Here is a 16,816-nt window from a genome sequence, read left to right as displayed (position 1 = left end):
CAAGCAATCTAATGGCCAATGCTCTTGAAAGGTGTTGGCCAATTTCTGATCTGATTTGGTGTGTTTGTGTATCCTGTCCTGACATTGTGAGGAATGCCTATTTTTAGAAGATGTAGTGAATGTTCAATGCTCTGCTGGTATTGGTAGGAGTGTTGAACACTCACCTGAGGTTGAGGGAAATGGTAGATTCTGTCCTGAAGTTTCAATTCACTCAGTGAGTTGTGAAGAATGTCAGATGATCTCCTGCAGTTGTGAGGTTGTATGGATATCCTCTGATGATCCTATCTGTTTATGTCTTCTCAGGATTGGTATACCAAAACTCCTATGGGGAAGAAGCGCCAGAAAGCCACACAGGGGAACAAAGAAGAGGATTCAAAAGGAAAAGGAAAAGGGAAGGACAAGAAGGGCAAAAAGAAATAATCTCTTAAGAGTCAATATAAAAATCTGCATGAAAAGCATACCTCTAGGAGCATAGAATGAACACATTCAATATGCATACTTTATTTTAATAATAAAAAATGTAAAAAAGACTTATGTTGGCCAGATGATTAAAGTGTCTGTACAAACAATGTTGTAGTATCTTCAGTGCAAATGGTCCACCGTACTTACTGTGAGGACAGCCACGCTCTATATGTACAATTACTCTTAGGACACTCACATCCTGCGTATCCCACTCCACATTAGTGCTCCACATAGCTATCTTCCACCCATTTCCTCCCAGGTTAGTGGGGTCAAACATAGATGCTCATGGCTTTTCTTCCTTAGACAATGGAGAGGTCATCATTTTCCGAACCGTATTTTTATTGGACAGTCACTATTCATACTTGAATGGTTTTGGAAAAGACATGATACATGGCTCACATCAAATACCAATATATAATGATTATTACAATAAATACTTTCATTTCATTTAATGAAATAAAATACCCATTTTAAAACATCACGATCTTTACAGTATGCTATGATTTTAATCTAATCTTATTCTCATTTAAAACCTATTATGCACTGATATTCCAATGAAGTCCAGTATTATACTGTGACAATTCTTAAAAAAATTAACAGTGTAGTCATTGAATATAAAAGGTTGGTTTCATCAGTTGATCCATTGCCATAAAGTCAGGAGGTCAAGAATTATACTTGTTATAAGCATAGTCTCAATTGTTTTGATTAACCACCCGCAACCTTAGTAAAATAATGAGTTACCCAGTCTAACAAATATATTTCCTATGCAGCACCACACCTACATTCTATAGACCCTTTCATCTGTTTATACAACTTAATTTATTACAGGCATAACTCCACCATTCATCTATTATACCAGACTCTCACATAAACAATGAGGTTGACGACCTAGTCACATTATGTTTTGTGTTTGACTTGCTGTGTAACATTTCTTCAAGTTTTCATGCATTTTAACGTGGGCTTTAGCTTCCACCTTGGTTTAGGGTTTTTCATAGCATGCATACATGGCAGTTTGCTTTAATTCACATTTACCTCTCATATATGTGAATACATTATATCTGTCCAATATTAATGTTAGAGAGTGGTTTTTACCACATAAATTGGCACAGAGATGTGCTGTCTAAAATAACAAGACATGTCTGAATAAATAGTGTCACTTCTGACTTAAATCCTGCATTTTCAAACAACTAAACAATAAATGTCAAAGACACCATACAATCTAGCAAGTAACAAGTGTCAAAGACATTGCATGTTTTTGCTCTTGATTAAACAATCTAGGGGCATATCAACAACAACCGGCGATAATTATCGCAAAGCGCACTTAGCGCTAGGATAAATATCGCCGGCTAGCGTGGATTTTTATCACTGAGATAGTGTGCTATTAGCAACGCTTATCTCAATAGCGATAAAAATCCTCACGCTAACTGGCTAACGTGAGATTATCGCTGGAAACCCAGCGATAATCTCACGTTAGCTTGTTGATAAGGACTCACAAACTTAGCCATGATATCCTCCTTCCATAGGATATCATGGCTAAGTCAGTCCTGAAGCAGGTGTTAGGAAAGTAGCGATAACAGGTGTTATTGCTACTTTTCCTGATGCTATGCTTCATAGCGTGGGGCTTGATGATAGGAGAAATGTCACTTAGCGACATTTCTCCTATCATGTCAGGTCAGGAACGCCCACTTTGCATCTCATTAGAGATGCAAAGCTGGGCGTTAGAAATCCCCACGCTAAAGCAAGGTTTCACGCGTTAGCGTGACCTTGCTAATATAGCGATAAAATTATCGCCGCTTTTCGGCCGAAAACGGCCGCCAAAGCGGCGATAATTTTTTATCGCCTCGTTGTAAATATGCCCCTTAGTAAGTTTAAAATCGCTGCAATTCAAAGAAACAGAGAGAGAGAGAAATTGAATATTAGAGTACAATGAAGCATTATAACTATCAAAAATGCTGAATAAATCGGTTAACTGGGAGCACCTCGGTCGTGAAAAAATACATTGTGAGAGGTGGTCAACGAGTAAGTTAGTAAGTAGCCCTTTTATACACTTTTAATGAGGAACAGTTGGCCGCAAGATCCAACTTTAGCAGGTGTTTGACCGCAGAACATAACAAAAGTTGAACATTTTATAAAAAACTATTTGCATCTCTTTTCAGAAGCTTTAAGGAGGAAGCTCCTTATAAGGCTATTCTTTAATTTAACCTCAAAAAAAGAGAGGGGTCCTACTCACCAAAGGGACAGGACACCAAATTGACACTAGGTCTAAAATAAATTCCCTTTGGGATACAACAATAGCATACCAAACTATTAATTCACCACATTCAAAAATCAATCACCTAGAGAGTATAACAGTGGCTAAAAAGCCCAATATAGGAATGTTTATTCATTAAGTCAGTTCAATTATTAAAAGTTAATTTAAAAGTAATTCAATCTAATATTTAAAGCACAATTTTATCAAAAATTCTTTCATAATACAAAACAAAATATAAATCAAAAATATAAAACAAAGTGCTAGTCAATTGTATAATTCCAAAGCACTGGGGCATGTGTGGAGGAAGTTGTTGTGGTGGCTATCTCTTGTAATCTATTCCTATGGATCCCTGGTCACTGTACCATGTATCGTATGCTGCACATATCCCACAACTATTTCCTCCTGCCACACAGCTGCACTCTTTGTGCTCCTGTGTTAGGAAGTCCTCTAATGTGTCACAATTTAGAACAAAAGTTAATTAATAAAGGGCTGTCCCCATCACGTCCTTTGGACAAGAATCTGACCAGCCGAACATGTGTATATATATATTCACTGAAAAAAACATAGGTTTCAGGGGCGTTATAGTTAGCTGGACTTTTCACTCGTACAAAACCATTGAAATTCCCCCGTTATAGTTAGTTCATCTAACTATAACTTGCGCGCCCGCAATGCACTGCTGATGACGTCACATATTACATCACTCATTACATGGTCAGTGACATCACTCATGACATCACTGATGACATCTCAAATGACATCACTGATGACATCATCCAGTGAATGTGTGTTTTTCTGAAAATTACATATGTTTTATATATGTATATCTCAAGGTCGATGGAAGAATAAATGGGTATATAAGCGTCTAAATGGATGATTTGTTTTGGAAAAATTGATAGTATAACTGACTGATTAAGTGTATCTTAGTGAATACATGGCTTAGTGAGTAATGTTTAAGTATGTAAATATCTGTATCAGTCTCTCACTTTGTGTATAAGTAGCTGCATGGGTTGGTGAGTAGCTACATGAGTGTCTAAATAGGTTATTAGTTGGTTTTTTGAGTATCAGTATGAGTGTCTGAATGTCTGTATGGTTCGGTGGGGGTATTACGTAGTGCATAGGTGCATGAATGAGTGACTCACTGTTTGTATGTGTTGAAGACAGCATGTGTGCAGGACTGTATGGGTGGATGAGTGCGTGCATGGTTAGTGAGTGAATGATTGTCTCAATAGTGTCTTTATGAGTAACTACATATGTTTTAAACTAGTATATGTGACTATTGGTGTATATAAGTGAGTATATGTGAGAGTGAGAGATTGGAAGAGTTCCTGTATGAATAAGTATGTGTTTCTATAAGTGATTGTTTAAAAGACTAAGTATGGGTAAGTTTCTGTAGAAGTAAGTGTGGTGGTGTGTGTATAACTGTATATGCAAGTAAATGGATGTTTGATTCTTTATTAGCATGAGTGACTATGTGTGTGAGTAACTCTATGGATGAGTGGTGTTGTGTAACAGGATGTATAGGTGTATGAGTACATATGATGAGTGAGTACATGTATGAGTGACTGTATAGGACTGTTGGTGAATGAGTGGATGTGTATGTGGATCTTAGAATTACTGAATAGGTTGTTGTAACTGGTATTGGTATGTCCATTGTTTTGAAAATTTTAGTTTCTATTTTTGAATGTGTGTATCAAAGGTTATATTAGGGGGAGAGGAGGTCTGCCACTCTATCACAAGGATGATGTCATCAGTGATGTCATTTGAGATGTCATCAGTGATGTCACTGACCATGTTATGAGTGATGTAATATGTGACGTCATCAGCAGTGCATTGCGGGCGCGCGAGTTATAGTTAGCTGAACTAACTATAACGGGGGAATTTCAATGGTTTTGTACGAGTAAAAAGTCCAGCTAACTATAACGCCCCTGAAACCTATGGTTTTTTCAGTGAATTTTTAAGGTTTTTTTAATGCTAATTCCTAACTATAAAGTGCCTGAAACCTATGGTTTTTTCTGTGAATTTCAAAGGTTTTTTAAATGCTAATTTCTAACTAAGCCTACAGAGATAGGACATGTGAAGAAAGAAGAAAAAACGCACAGAAAGAAAAAAAAGAAATGCAGAAAGAAGCAACAGAAGTCCTTAAAGGTTTGCCTCCTGGTCAGAGCTGTATTTTAATGCCTGACAGGTAGGGCAGTTCTTCCCTATCCTCGCTATTTGCACAGAATTGGCCTACTTTGCACATTGTTTTTAAAATTGCCAAAGCTTTATTTTAATCTTGTGATACTTGCTCATTTGCCTGAAGTTCACTCCGTGGCCCCTGTGCTCTGTTTGGTCCGCGGTGAAGCGGAAGCGGGAAACTCGAGCCGGCGGAGGTTAGCGCTTCAGTTGTTTTGCACTACCGCCCATATATTCCACGCTGACGCGACCGCGCAGCGGACGCGCGCCGAAGGCAAGCCCGTCTGCGCCCGTCCACGCTCGGTCCGGGCTCAGGGCCCGTCCCCCTGGCCCCACAGTATTAGACCTTATTACCTACTCGAGACACGCTCTCGTCCATTTAGATCCCAGCAGAGGTAACTTTTGCTGCCCTAGAATGCATCCTGTCATGCTTCTAAAAGGAGGTTTAGCATCCTGCCCGAACTGCTCCGCGAAGCCTCCATCTCCTATTGAACGCTTAAATAGCTCTAAACCCAAGAATATTGACAACTATGCCTTGGCACCCATTAAAGCTATGCTTCTCAATGCTAGGTCTCTCATTATACATAGTGATGAATGTGCTCTGTTGATTGAGGACTACAATATTAAGTTGGCTTTTATTACTGAATCCTGGTCAGACGAAGCCTCTGGGCCATATCTCGTTAAAGCTCTGCCACCAGGGTATCTGTGCCACACCCAAAACAGAATCTGTAGGAAAGGGGGTAGGCTGGTGATTATTTATCACGACTCCTTAGAACCCTCCTTTTGCTCAATTCCCAACCCGACGTGTGAAGCTGTGGCAGTGAATGTCTGCATTTCCCCTCATGACACTCTTAACGCTATCCTTGTTTACCGCACCCCCGGAGCAAGAGGCGCTTTCTTAGATTCAGCCGGAATATTCCTCGAAGAAAGCTTTAGTGCTAACTCATTTACCATTTTAGGAGATTTTAACTTTTATTTGGAGGACACCAAGGATGTAGACAATGTTAAGCTTCAGGAAATATTTGGTGGTGGGGAACTTACTCAACTTGTCTCAGACCCCACTCACAAGGCTGGTCACACCCTGGACGGAATTTTTTCTAACAACCCCAATATTAAGTTTACTAGTGTAATGCCTGTTCCTTGGTCGGACCACACAGCCGTCTTTTTTGAGATTTCTCTCACCAAGCCTTCTAACCCAAAAATTGAACCTTTACCTAGGTTCAAATTTAGAGCTTGGAAGAATATTAATAGTGAGGTATTTGAAAACCATTTGAAGTCAACTTTGGATGTTTGGCCTTTATCAGTTGATAAGGCCGCAAAGGCATATACTGAATGGCTAGATCTGGCTTGTAAAGGTGTAGCCCCAGTTAAAGTCTGTATTCCCAGGAGAATGACACCTTCGGCCCCTTGGTATGATGATAAATTAAAACACAAAAAAGTGGAATGCAAACGATTAGAACGTGCATGGAGGAAGGATTATTCCACTACCTCCAAGAGGGCGTATAGAGATAGCATGTATAGCTATAAAAAACTGCTCACTGAAACAAAAAAGATATTCTACGGGGAACAGATTAGTAAAGCAAAATCCTCCAAAAAAGAATTATTTAATACAGTTTTAAAACTTGCAACACCCATCCGGGGAAAACCTCATGGCAATGCTGAATTCTGTGAACTCCTTGCCTCCGCCTTTTAAGATAAAGTGGGCGCAATCTTTTCATCTTTCAGCAATTCAATGGCAGATGGTTTAAAGATGGACGCTTGGAACGGTACTTTAGACCGTAAGGAAATGTCCTCCTTGAACTGCTTTGAGGCTATGAGCACTCAAGACACCGTTAAGCATCTGCAAGCAATTAAATCAGGATCGCCTTTAGATCCCTGTCCAGCACAAATAGATAAACTAGCGTCCAACACTATTGGTGCTGCTCTTGCCCCTGTTTTTAATAGTATTTTTAAGTATGCCCTGTTTCCTAAAATCTGGAAAAGAGCCTCAATCCTCCCCCTTCTCAAGAAAGCCAATCTGGACGCCAAAGAGCCTAACAATTATAGGCCCATCTCCCGTCTCCCTCTACCAGCTAAGCTGATAGAAAGGGAAATGAACAGTCAGCTCAGTGCTTTTATTAATAAAAATGGACTCCTTGACCCCACTCAGTTTGGCTTTCGTACAGAACACAGTACAGAGCTTGCGCTGATTAAGTCAACGGAGGAGATCAGAGAGGTATTGGATCAGGGTGGCGCGGCAATTCTGATCATGTTAGACCTTTCGGCGGCCTTCGATACGGTCCACCATGAGGTATTGTTGGACCGTTTAGGCGGAAAGGGGGTAACTGGTAAAGCCCTCGCCCTGTTAAGATCTTTTCTTTCAAATAGAACTCAAACAGTGGACATAGATACTGATTCCTCAAAGCCCTTCTCTCTGCCCTGTGGTGTTCCGCAGGGCTCGGCTCTTAGCCCTACGCTATTCAATATATATGTCTCCCCTTTGGCAGCCCTTGTTCGTTCCTTCGGCTTCCAATTGACCTCTTATGCCGATGACACTCAAATAGTGCTATCTATTCAAAAAGGCAAAGAGGCTGAGGCTGGTCGGGACTGCTACTAGTGTATGCAGTCCATTGCTGACTGGATGTGAGCAAATTGTCTCAAGTTGAACGCAAGGAAGACTGAGGTGATTATTTTTGGTAATCCCTCAAATCTCTGGTACTCAAACTGGTGGCCACACTCTTTGAGCTCACCCCCGGTCCCCACTAGTAAGGCAAAAAATCTGGGAGTAATGATGGACTCCAGACTGTCCTTTGCTGATCAGATAGGTAAAGTGGTGTCATCCTCTTCTTATTTACTCAGGATTATGAGAAAAATTAAGCGCTTCCTCTCGGATGACAGCTTTAGGACAGTAGTAACAGCACTTATCATGTCTCGTTTAGACTACTGTAATGCCTTATATCTTAACATCCATAAGAGGCAGCTTAATCGACTGCAAGTAGTACAAAATGCGGCCGCCTGAGTCCTTTTGGGTACTCCCAAGTTTGTCTCTGTAAGAAATGGACTCCGGGACCTTCATTGGTTACCAAGGAAGCAGCGGATAGAATTCAAGGCTCTTTGTCTGGTCTTCAAAACTCTGGAGGGCCATGGGCCGGCTTTCATGAGTAAATACCTTCAATGGTATACCCCCCCTAGGGTCCTTCGTTCTACCAAGGCAATGCTGGTGAAAGTCCCACGTGTGAAAACAGCCAGCTGGGGGAGTAGGAGCTTTTTTTTCTGCTGTGCTGCAAAGGCTTGGAACGGTCTCCCTCTACAGCTTAGAGCAGCAGCTGGGCTCCTAGAATTTAGGAAGGGCTTAAAGACCAGGCTTTTTTCTTAATAGATCTTAATTCATTCTATGCAATTTGACCTCTATCTGACCAGTAGGCAAAGTTTCTTTTCTCAGCGCCAGGACACCTAACGGTAGCAGTGCGCTTTATAAGCTTTGTTAACATAACATAACAAAGACGATGAAAAGTGCAGGAAGAAGGATAACGTGCAGAAAGAACAAACAGAAGAGCAGAAAGAAGCCTTGTTGCAAAATCATCCTGTACCCTCAACTTTTTCAGACGAATACTGGTGGTAACGGAGTCGGACTAATCAGTCCTAGAGCCAGTGCTATGTTAAAAGACAAATGCCAAAGATCAACGGTGGAGGCCACAATCTGTGAGCCGGATTAAGAAATATTATAGGTTACGTACGCTCAACTCCTTGTGGCTCACCGTTAAGCCACAAACCCCAAATCTATGTTAAAAGACACTCAGAATACAGTGAAAACACCTACATACACTAGGGAACACATTGCGTTGGGGTCCCCCTGTGATTAGCATGACCTCCTCTGTAAGCCCCTAGTATATAATAGGGCAGGGGATTAAAACTACCTCTTAAAACGCGCCACAGGGCGTGTTTGCACACGTCACCTCAGGCCCCGTCCCCTTCCTTCACCACTGTGTAAACACGCCCTGTGGACGTTCTAAGTTGAGAGATTAAGTCCCCTTGAATCCTAAGGGTCCCTAGGGTCAAACTAGCCCACTAGGTACCTCCAGTAAGCGCCACAGAGCTGCGTTGCATAGAGGTGTAAAAAGGGGCGTGGCCTCAGAACACCTGTCTGCAATGCAGCTCCCTGGCGCATACTGGAGATACCTGTTGGGCTAGTTGGCCCTCAGGGACCCTCAGTATTGAAGGGGAATTAATTCCCCAACTTACAACTGGCCAGGGGGTGCGTTTGCAGAGTGCTGCAAGGAGGGGGCGTGGCCTCCGGCACGATGCCGGTCTTTTATTTATTTTATTTTTTTAAGAAGGAGGGCTGTGTGGCCCCCCTTCTTTTTCTAATTTATTGGCCCTGGGGACCCCATCCCCCAGGGCCTGCACCCTAATTTTTTGTTGAAAAAAATTAATTTGGAAGGGGGCCGCGTGGCCCCCCTCCCAAGGCCTTAATCGGCCCCGAGGACCCCAACCCCCGGGTCATGGCCGTTTAAAAAAAAAATCTTTAGCAGGGGGGCTGCGTTGCCCCCCTCCTCAGGCCACTTATGGCCCCAGGGACCCCATCCCCCGGCCTTTGTTTTTTATTATTTAAAAAAAATATATATTTATAGAAACACCTAGGACATGCTGGACAAACCGTATGTACCTATCACCATGACGATTTGCGTGATATTCATTAAAAGGTGACTATGCATACAATGAATCCACGTGGAATGTATTTACACCACTAGTGAAGCTCTGACGTGTCTGACGCCCTACCGTGCCTAATCCCGGCACCCCCGCCGGTGGGTACTCTCCAAGTAGACACCCTTGTCGTTTATTTATACAAACATGGGTAGCTATTGACGGGCACATTTAATACACACGCACACCAAGCCATTCAAAGGGGATTCGACAAAAATTCGACCAAACTATGCAAGAAACCCCCTTCATGGTTAATAAAACACACATCCACCGCCTAATACTTTTTATTTTACTCTCTGGAAAGGAGACAAACCTCACTTGAGAGTCACAGCGTGCTCCTGGCTGAGCCCAATACTGTGTTACACCCACCAGTGCCCGCTGAGTGCCACACACCTCTGTGTTGTATTCCACTGCATGGACCGCTTGATGGAGGGAATCTGCTCCGATACATTGATATTATTATAAACTACATAAGCGTGAAAAACAAATTGAAGAACTATGAACAATCAAGTAAAATAAAAAAGGTAACTTACTTAGTCTGGCCAATTAGAGGAAGGCTTAGCTACATTTCGTGGTGTTGGAGGGGAATAAGACAAAGCCCTTTTTATACTTCAGAAGTTTGCCCTGAAGAAGTCCTCCGGGACAAAACGCGTCGGCTACGCTGTATGTGTCTTTTATATATGTAAAGAGAAGAAGAACCCAATAAAAAAAATAATTTTGAAACAACACCTGCTGAATGGACAGACATATTTTATGATCATAAAATAACTTTGTGGAGTGCTGGATCACAGTGATTTGTTGATTAGTTTATACCATATACTATATCTAGTTTTCATTTTCAATCGTGCTCTCAGGACTATGTTCTATATAACACTGCGTCCACCTATCCTTTTCACAGGCATTACATTTTGCGATGGGGGTGGAGGGTCAGGAGATGTTTCTGCCAAGTGAGCCCGGAGTCACAGTCACAAACGTCCTCTTCTTCCTGAATAAAAGTGAGATTATGCTGCATACTTGTTCATATTTTAAGTACTTCGCACAGACACACATTTTAAAAATAATAAAGTTCCTAATACCCACCTTTTCCGAACAGTTAGCTTGCTGCCCAATCCACCTCCTCCCTATCCTCTGTTCCATGGACTAGCCTCCTCCCTCCTGCCATGCATGGTCTGATGTGCTGCCACTGCCCTCCATTTAGCATGATGTACCAATCCACTCCTCCTGCCCTCCATTGCCCAATTCTATGGCCCATCATTGACCTCCTGCTTAGCCTCTGTGCTTAGCTTGCTGCCCCTATTATCCTTCCCCCTGCTCTCTGTCTTTTTGCACGCCCCTGCTCCATCCTTTTTGCCCACCATGTTCCATGGACCTGCCACTCCTATCTACTCTGAGTGTTCTGTTGAGCTGCCACTCCCCTCCCACCTGCCTAGCATTGTCAGATGACTGTAACCTGTCCCTGCCACCTCCACCCTGCCTGTCCACATGCCCTGCCCCTATCCCCTTCCTCCTGTCCTCCATGGTCCATTTTACTGCCACACCCTTCTGCCCTCCCTGGTCTGTTGTGCTGCAACTGTTCCTCCTGCCTGCCCAGCGCGGTCTGTTGTGAGGCCCCTTCCCCTGAACTCTTGTCTGTGCCCAGGTCCTGACCCTCCCTTCTATCCTCCATGGTCCTTTGTGCATGCCCCTGCACCCTCCTTCTTGCCCATCATAGCCATTGTGCTGCCACTAATCCTCCCGCTTGCCATGCATGGTCTTCTGTGCTGCCATGGCCCCTCCCACCTTCCCTGTGTGGTCAGCTAGCTGCCCCTAACCCCCTCCCACCTTCCCTCCATGGTCTGTGTGTATGCCATCATAGTCTCACTTGCTCTCCATGGTGTGTCTTGTTTCTAGTGCCCATCCTGCCTGACCTCCATGGTCATCTTGCTGCTCCTGCCCTGCCCCCTTGCCTCCAGCCCTCTGTTTCCATCTGCAGACCCCTATTCCCTCCCTCCTGGCTTGTCTGTTCCATTGTAATGCCCCTGATCCGTCCCTCCTGCCCTTTATGGTCTGTTATGCTGCAGCTTTCTCTCCTGTCTGTCCATTATGGTCAGCTAGCTACCATTGCCTCTTTCCCCTCTGTTCTCTGTTGTCCATGTGCATGGTCCTGTCCCCTCCCTATTGCTTTCTATGGATTGTTGTGCTGCACTCCCGTCCCGCATGCCGTGTGTGGTGTATTGTTCTGCTGCAAACCCTAATGCCTGCCCCGTAGGGTCAGTTTGGTGCACCTCTCCATGTCCCTCCTGTCCTCTGTTATCCGAGTCCATGTCCCTACCACAATTCCTCCTGCCTACCATGATCCAATGTACCATACTTGCGAACATTTTGAACTTGGTAAGAGGGAGATTTCGAAAAAAAACTGGGGTATTGATTTTCCCCTTTGAGTTACATTGAAAAAGAGGAGATTGTAGTCAGGAGACAGATCAAATAAAGCCCATTTGAGCTTAAAAACATTGGACGTTTCCTGGCTGAAACGGGTCTGTTGGCATGTATGGTTGTACTACCACTGCCTCTTCCTTCTGCCCTCAATGGTCTATTATATTGCCACAGCCTCTCATGCCAGTCCTGTATTGTTGGTTTCTTGCCCCTGCCTCCCTTTCCACTGCCCTCCATAGTATGTTGTGCTGCCACTGCCCTTCCTGCCTGCCCAGTGTGGTCAAATTGTTGCCTCTGCACTCTCCTACCTGCCTTCATTTTTCAGAGTCCGTGCCCCAGGCCTCTGCCTCTCAATAGTATCCCAATGAACAACTAGATTGGTAACATTCTATATTTATTACAAAAGTGTGGAACGCCTGACGTCATCTTGATGTAATCAAAACTGTAATACCTAGAGCATTTCCTTTAGAAATTACATATATGAGAGGGTCTTATTTGCATCAAAATTATGGTTAGTGCTCTAAAAAACTAAAATGAGGACATATTTTCTGAGATTTCAAATAGCGACAAAGAACTTTTAAATTATTTGTAATCTTTGTTTTTTTATCCAGTTGACCACTTGATTAAATGTTGCACTTAGGGGAGAGGATGTGGTGTTACTTCCAGAGCTGCAGACTTTGCAACTGGGGAACCAGGTAGGAGTTTCTGCTTCAGCTCAACATTCTGTGACTCTGGTCAAATCACTTAATCTCCCCATGTCTACAACCAAAATGAATTTGATCTTGTGTGATCTAACCAATGCTCATGTAAAGCACTCCAATACCTGACAAGTCTGCACTATATAAAACTGCAAATACACAAAAAAAGGGTTTTGCACACTTCTGTCATTGGGCTACATGTGGGCTACATCTGGGTGATATTTGTGCTGCATTTGGGCTCTTTTGTCTCTGGTGGCCATCTTGGGAGATTTATTTGTTATGAAGTTTCCTAATTTCCTTATTTACTGCAGTCTCCTCAGTAGGAAATTCTTTCATTTTTTTATTTTGATTCCATCAAGAAGGTATTCAGATATGTCACACATTTGCCATAAATTCTGAATGTTAGCACTCTAGTTGCTCATTAGATCACTGTAGTAAAGCTACTGCTCAACACGGAAGTCTGCTACTGGTATTAAAAGTGCATGTTTCAGTTTGCATATAAGAATTTTTTTAATGAAATAGAAGAGGATTTGAGAAGTCACTCAAAATGTGCCCTAATTTTTCTTTCTTCAGCACTAATCATAATTTCTATGGCAAAATGAACCCCCTCATTGTGTTCCTTTTTACATTAAATGTTTTAAGTGTTACCAGTTTATTCCAATCAAGATGGCTTCAGGTGTGCCATACTTTTGTCATAAGTAAGACAGTAAGCGCTCTAGTTGTTCTTAAGAACACTCTGGGACATTCTGTCATTGGGCTATACTTGGGCTACATCTGGGTGATATTTGGGCTACATTTGGGCTCTTTTGTCTCTGGTGGCCATCTTGGGAGATTTATTTGTTATGAAGTTTCCTAATTTCCTCATTTACTGCAATCTCCTCAGTAGGAAATACTTTCAGTTTTTTTACTTTGGTTCCATCAAGAAGGCATTCAGATGTGTCACACATATGCCATAAATTCTGAATGTTAGCACTCTAGTTGCTCATTAGATCACTGTAGTAAAGCTACTGCCACCAGGGAAGTCTGCTGCTGGTATTCAAAGAGCATGTTTCAGTCTGCATGTCAGAATTTTTTTATGAAATAGAAGAGGATTCGAGAAGTCAAAATGTGCCCTAATTTTTCTTTCTGCAGCACTAATCATAATTTCTATGGCAAAATGAACCCCCTCATTTTGTTCCTTTGTAAATTAAATGTTTTAAATGTTACCACTTTATTCCAATCAAGATGGCTTCAGGTGTGCCATACTTTTGTCATAAGTAAGACGGTTAGCGCTCTAGTTGTTTGTTAGAATACTCTGGGACATTCTGTCATTGGGCTATACTTGTGCTACATCTGGGTGATATTTGAGCTACATTTGGGCTCTTTTGTCTCTGGTGGCCATCTTGGGAGATTTATTTGTTATGAAGTTTCCTAATTTCCTCATTTACTGCAGTCTCCTCAGTAGGAAATACTTTCAGTTTTTTACTTTGGTTCCATCAAGAAGACGTTCAGATGTGTCACACATTTGCCATAAATTCTGAATGTTAGAACTCTAGTTGCTCATTAGATAACTGTAGTAAAGCTGCTGCTCACCAGGGAAGTCTGCTGGTGGTATTGAAAGTGCATGTTTCAGTCTGCATGTCAGAATTTTTTAATGAAATAGAAGAGAATTTGATAAGTCACTCAAAATGTGCCCTAATTTTTCTTTCTGCGGCACGAATCATACTTTCTATGGCAAAATGAACCCCCTCATTTTGTTCCTTTTTAAGTTAAATGTTTTAAGAGTTACCACTTTATTCCAATCAAGATGGCTTCAGGTGTGCAATATGTTTGTCATAAGTAGGGCTGTTAGCGCTCTAGTTGTTCTTTAGAATACTCTGGGAAGCTGCAGTAGAACACAAAGGAATCAAATGACAGTCTCTGTCCTTATTGGATGTACATGTTTTACTGAGAATTCCAGACTTCATTCTCACATGACTGAGAAAGATAATGTGAATTTACAGAAAATATGCCCCCAGTTTAGCTTATAGATCACCTTCCAAACCTCTGTGGGAAAAGCATGAGAAAATAGTTTTCTCTCAAACATGATTCAGGATATCACAGCAGAAGGCTTTTTCACATGGTAAAATCACCTTAGAACACACCACAATTCCTAAAATGAGTATGGTACCATCAACATATGATTTATAATGTAACTAAAGTCTTAAAACCTTCTATTAACTGCAATGCTTTTTAATGAGGTGCTATCATGTATATTGGTCCCAAGATGGCTGCCAACACTTCTTGGATGAAGTACTGACAGCCAATCAGATCTCACGATGAGATGTGTGGTTAGGCTCCGCCCAGATATATCTATCTTTTTAACTCTAATTTTCTCAGGAACTACTGAACGGATTTACACCATTTAAGCAAAAGGCACGAGTCTGAACTGAGGACTACCTCTTTGCCAAATTTGGTGTAATTCCGTTCAGCAGTTCGGGCTGTAGCTGCGTCAGCAGGTCCTATGGGAAAATGCATGGGGAAAACGCGTTTTGGGACCCCCCTTTTTTCTCGGCCCCCGCTTGACGAATCACCGTCAAATTTTCAGGATAGGAGCGGACCGGAGTTGGCCAAAAGTTTGGAAAATTTCGCGAAGATTCGTCAATCGGCGCCAACGTTATTCCAAATAGAATGTTGCGGATTTCCTATGGAAAATAGGTCCCAACTATAACTACCTACTGGCGACTGCCAGTAGGTACTTATATATATATATATATATATATATGTACATTTAACTGACTTTATTTTCAAGCAGTGGTGATGCCGGTGGTATTTCATGTAGTGACATAATCGCTTATTTGACTTACCTGCTGCTGCCAAAAACCCACAAATTCCTTCACTACCACATTTCGTACGTACTGAAACCTCTCACTTATTCTGACACTCTTCAAAGTGGGCCCTATAACCGAATTGTAGAGAGGTTGAATTCACACATTTGGGATGAGGGAAGTCTGTGAGCAAAGCCCTGATGTGCCGTGCCAGCAGGCTGAATGCTCTACCCACAAAACAAGCTCACACAGAACCCAGCACAGTGCTTTGAATTGATGCCAGGCAAAGAGGTGGTATATATATATATATTCATTCTCTTCACCAAACACCCAAAAGCATTGAGGACGTACCCGACAGTAAGCCACCATCCGGTTTATTCATGCAACAACCCACTGCAGCACTCCAGAAAATATATTCTTGTTCGCCTGGCGCGTTTCGAGGCCAACACCTCTTACTCATTGGCTGCTTCAATCACAGATGAATCATGGATGGCTCTTTTTTATCCACTTCCGGCATGCCGACCCCTAGTGGGTCTGACTTTGTGCTTTTTAGTCCTTCACTGCATGCTGGGAATTCGTCATGAAAGAGCAAAAAATCAAACCTTTAGTAGGTTCCATGAAAACATCCGCTTATATTAAGACATTTTTGACTCTCTTAGTAGGGTCCAGAGTGCTGAGGCGGGCAGATTAATGCCACTTACTGTGCTGCACAACCGGCCTGGACATGGTTCTAAGCCGCAGCCTCTCCTCACTGCAGAGATGGTGCTGTCCTCCACGGCAGGGCCACTGTGTCCATCAATTCTTCACCAAACGCCAGAAAGCATTGAGATGCACTCGACAGTAAACCACTATCTGATTTATTCTTGCAACAACCCACTGCAGCCCTCCAAAAATTACATTCTTTGTTCGCCTGACATGTTTTGAGGCCAACGCCTCTTACTCATAGGCTGCTTCAGTCACAGATGATTTTTAGTCCTTCACTGCATGCTGGGCCTTGTAGTCCTTAAAGAGCAAAAAATCAAACCTTTAGTAGGTTTCATGAAAACATCCACTTATATGAAGACATTTTTTATTCCCTTAGTAAACTGGATGGTGGTTTACTGTCGTGTGCGTCCTGGTGAAGAATATATATTGGATATTTTATTTCTTTGTGGCTTATTGTATCCTTTGGGATCCAGATTCTTGCCTTGGCTGGCTGGAGTTTTCTTGTGATCCTTCATCTTCAAGTTTATATATATTATGTGTGTATTCCATAGTCTAATGACATTTTGAGATTTAAATTGTTTATGCACATCGAGATATACTTTGATCTAGCAGAAAACTCAGGACTTTTATTTCCACCATCTATT

General features: G+C 42.2%; 1 protein-coding gene and 1 long non-coding RNA gene across 11 annotated transcripts in view; one reads left to right on the top strand and one right to left on the bottom strand.

Moving 5' to 3' along the window:
• The window catches only part of LOC146811399 (dynein regulatory complex subunit 11-like), a 293,100-nt gene extending 292,590 nt beyond the window's left edge, over positions 1-510 (top strand). The window contains exon 19 of the mRNA XM_085618510.1: positions 304-510. Coding sequence (XP_085474636.1) covers positions 304-420 — 117 coding nt within the window. The 3' untranslated portion in view covers positions 421-510. The remainder of the gene's footprint in view (positions 1-303) is intronic.
• LOC146811397 (uncharacterized) overlaps positions 1-16,816 on the bottom strand; it is a 482,239-nt gene that overhangs the window by 9,025 nt on the left and 456,398 nt on the right. For all 10 annotated transcript variants that reach the window (XR_014966731.1, XR_014966733.1, XR_014966727.1 and 7 more), the window contains 2 exons: positions 10,105-10,242; positions 165-322 (listed from right to left, as the gene is read on the bottom strand). This is a non-coding gene — a long non-coding RNA (uncharacterized LOC146811397). The remainder of the gene's footprint in view (positions 1-164; positions 323-10,104; positions 10,243-16,816) is intronic.

The sequence above is a fragment of the Triturus cristatus genome, chromosome 7, assembly GCF_964204655.1.
Source record: "Triturus cristatus chromosome 7, aTriCri1.1, whole genome shotgun sequence".
NCBI classification, from domain to species: Eukaryota; Metazoa; Chordata; class Amphibia; order Caudata; family Salamandridae; genus Triturus; species Triturus cristatus.
This window is presented reverse-complemented; position numbering and strand designations above follow the sequence as displayed.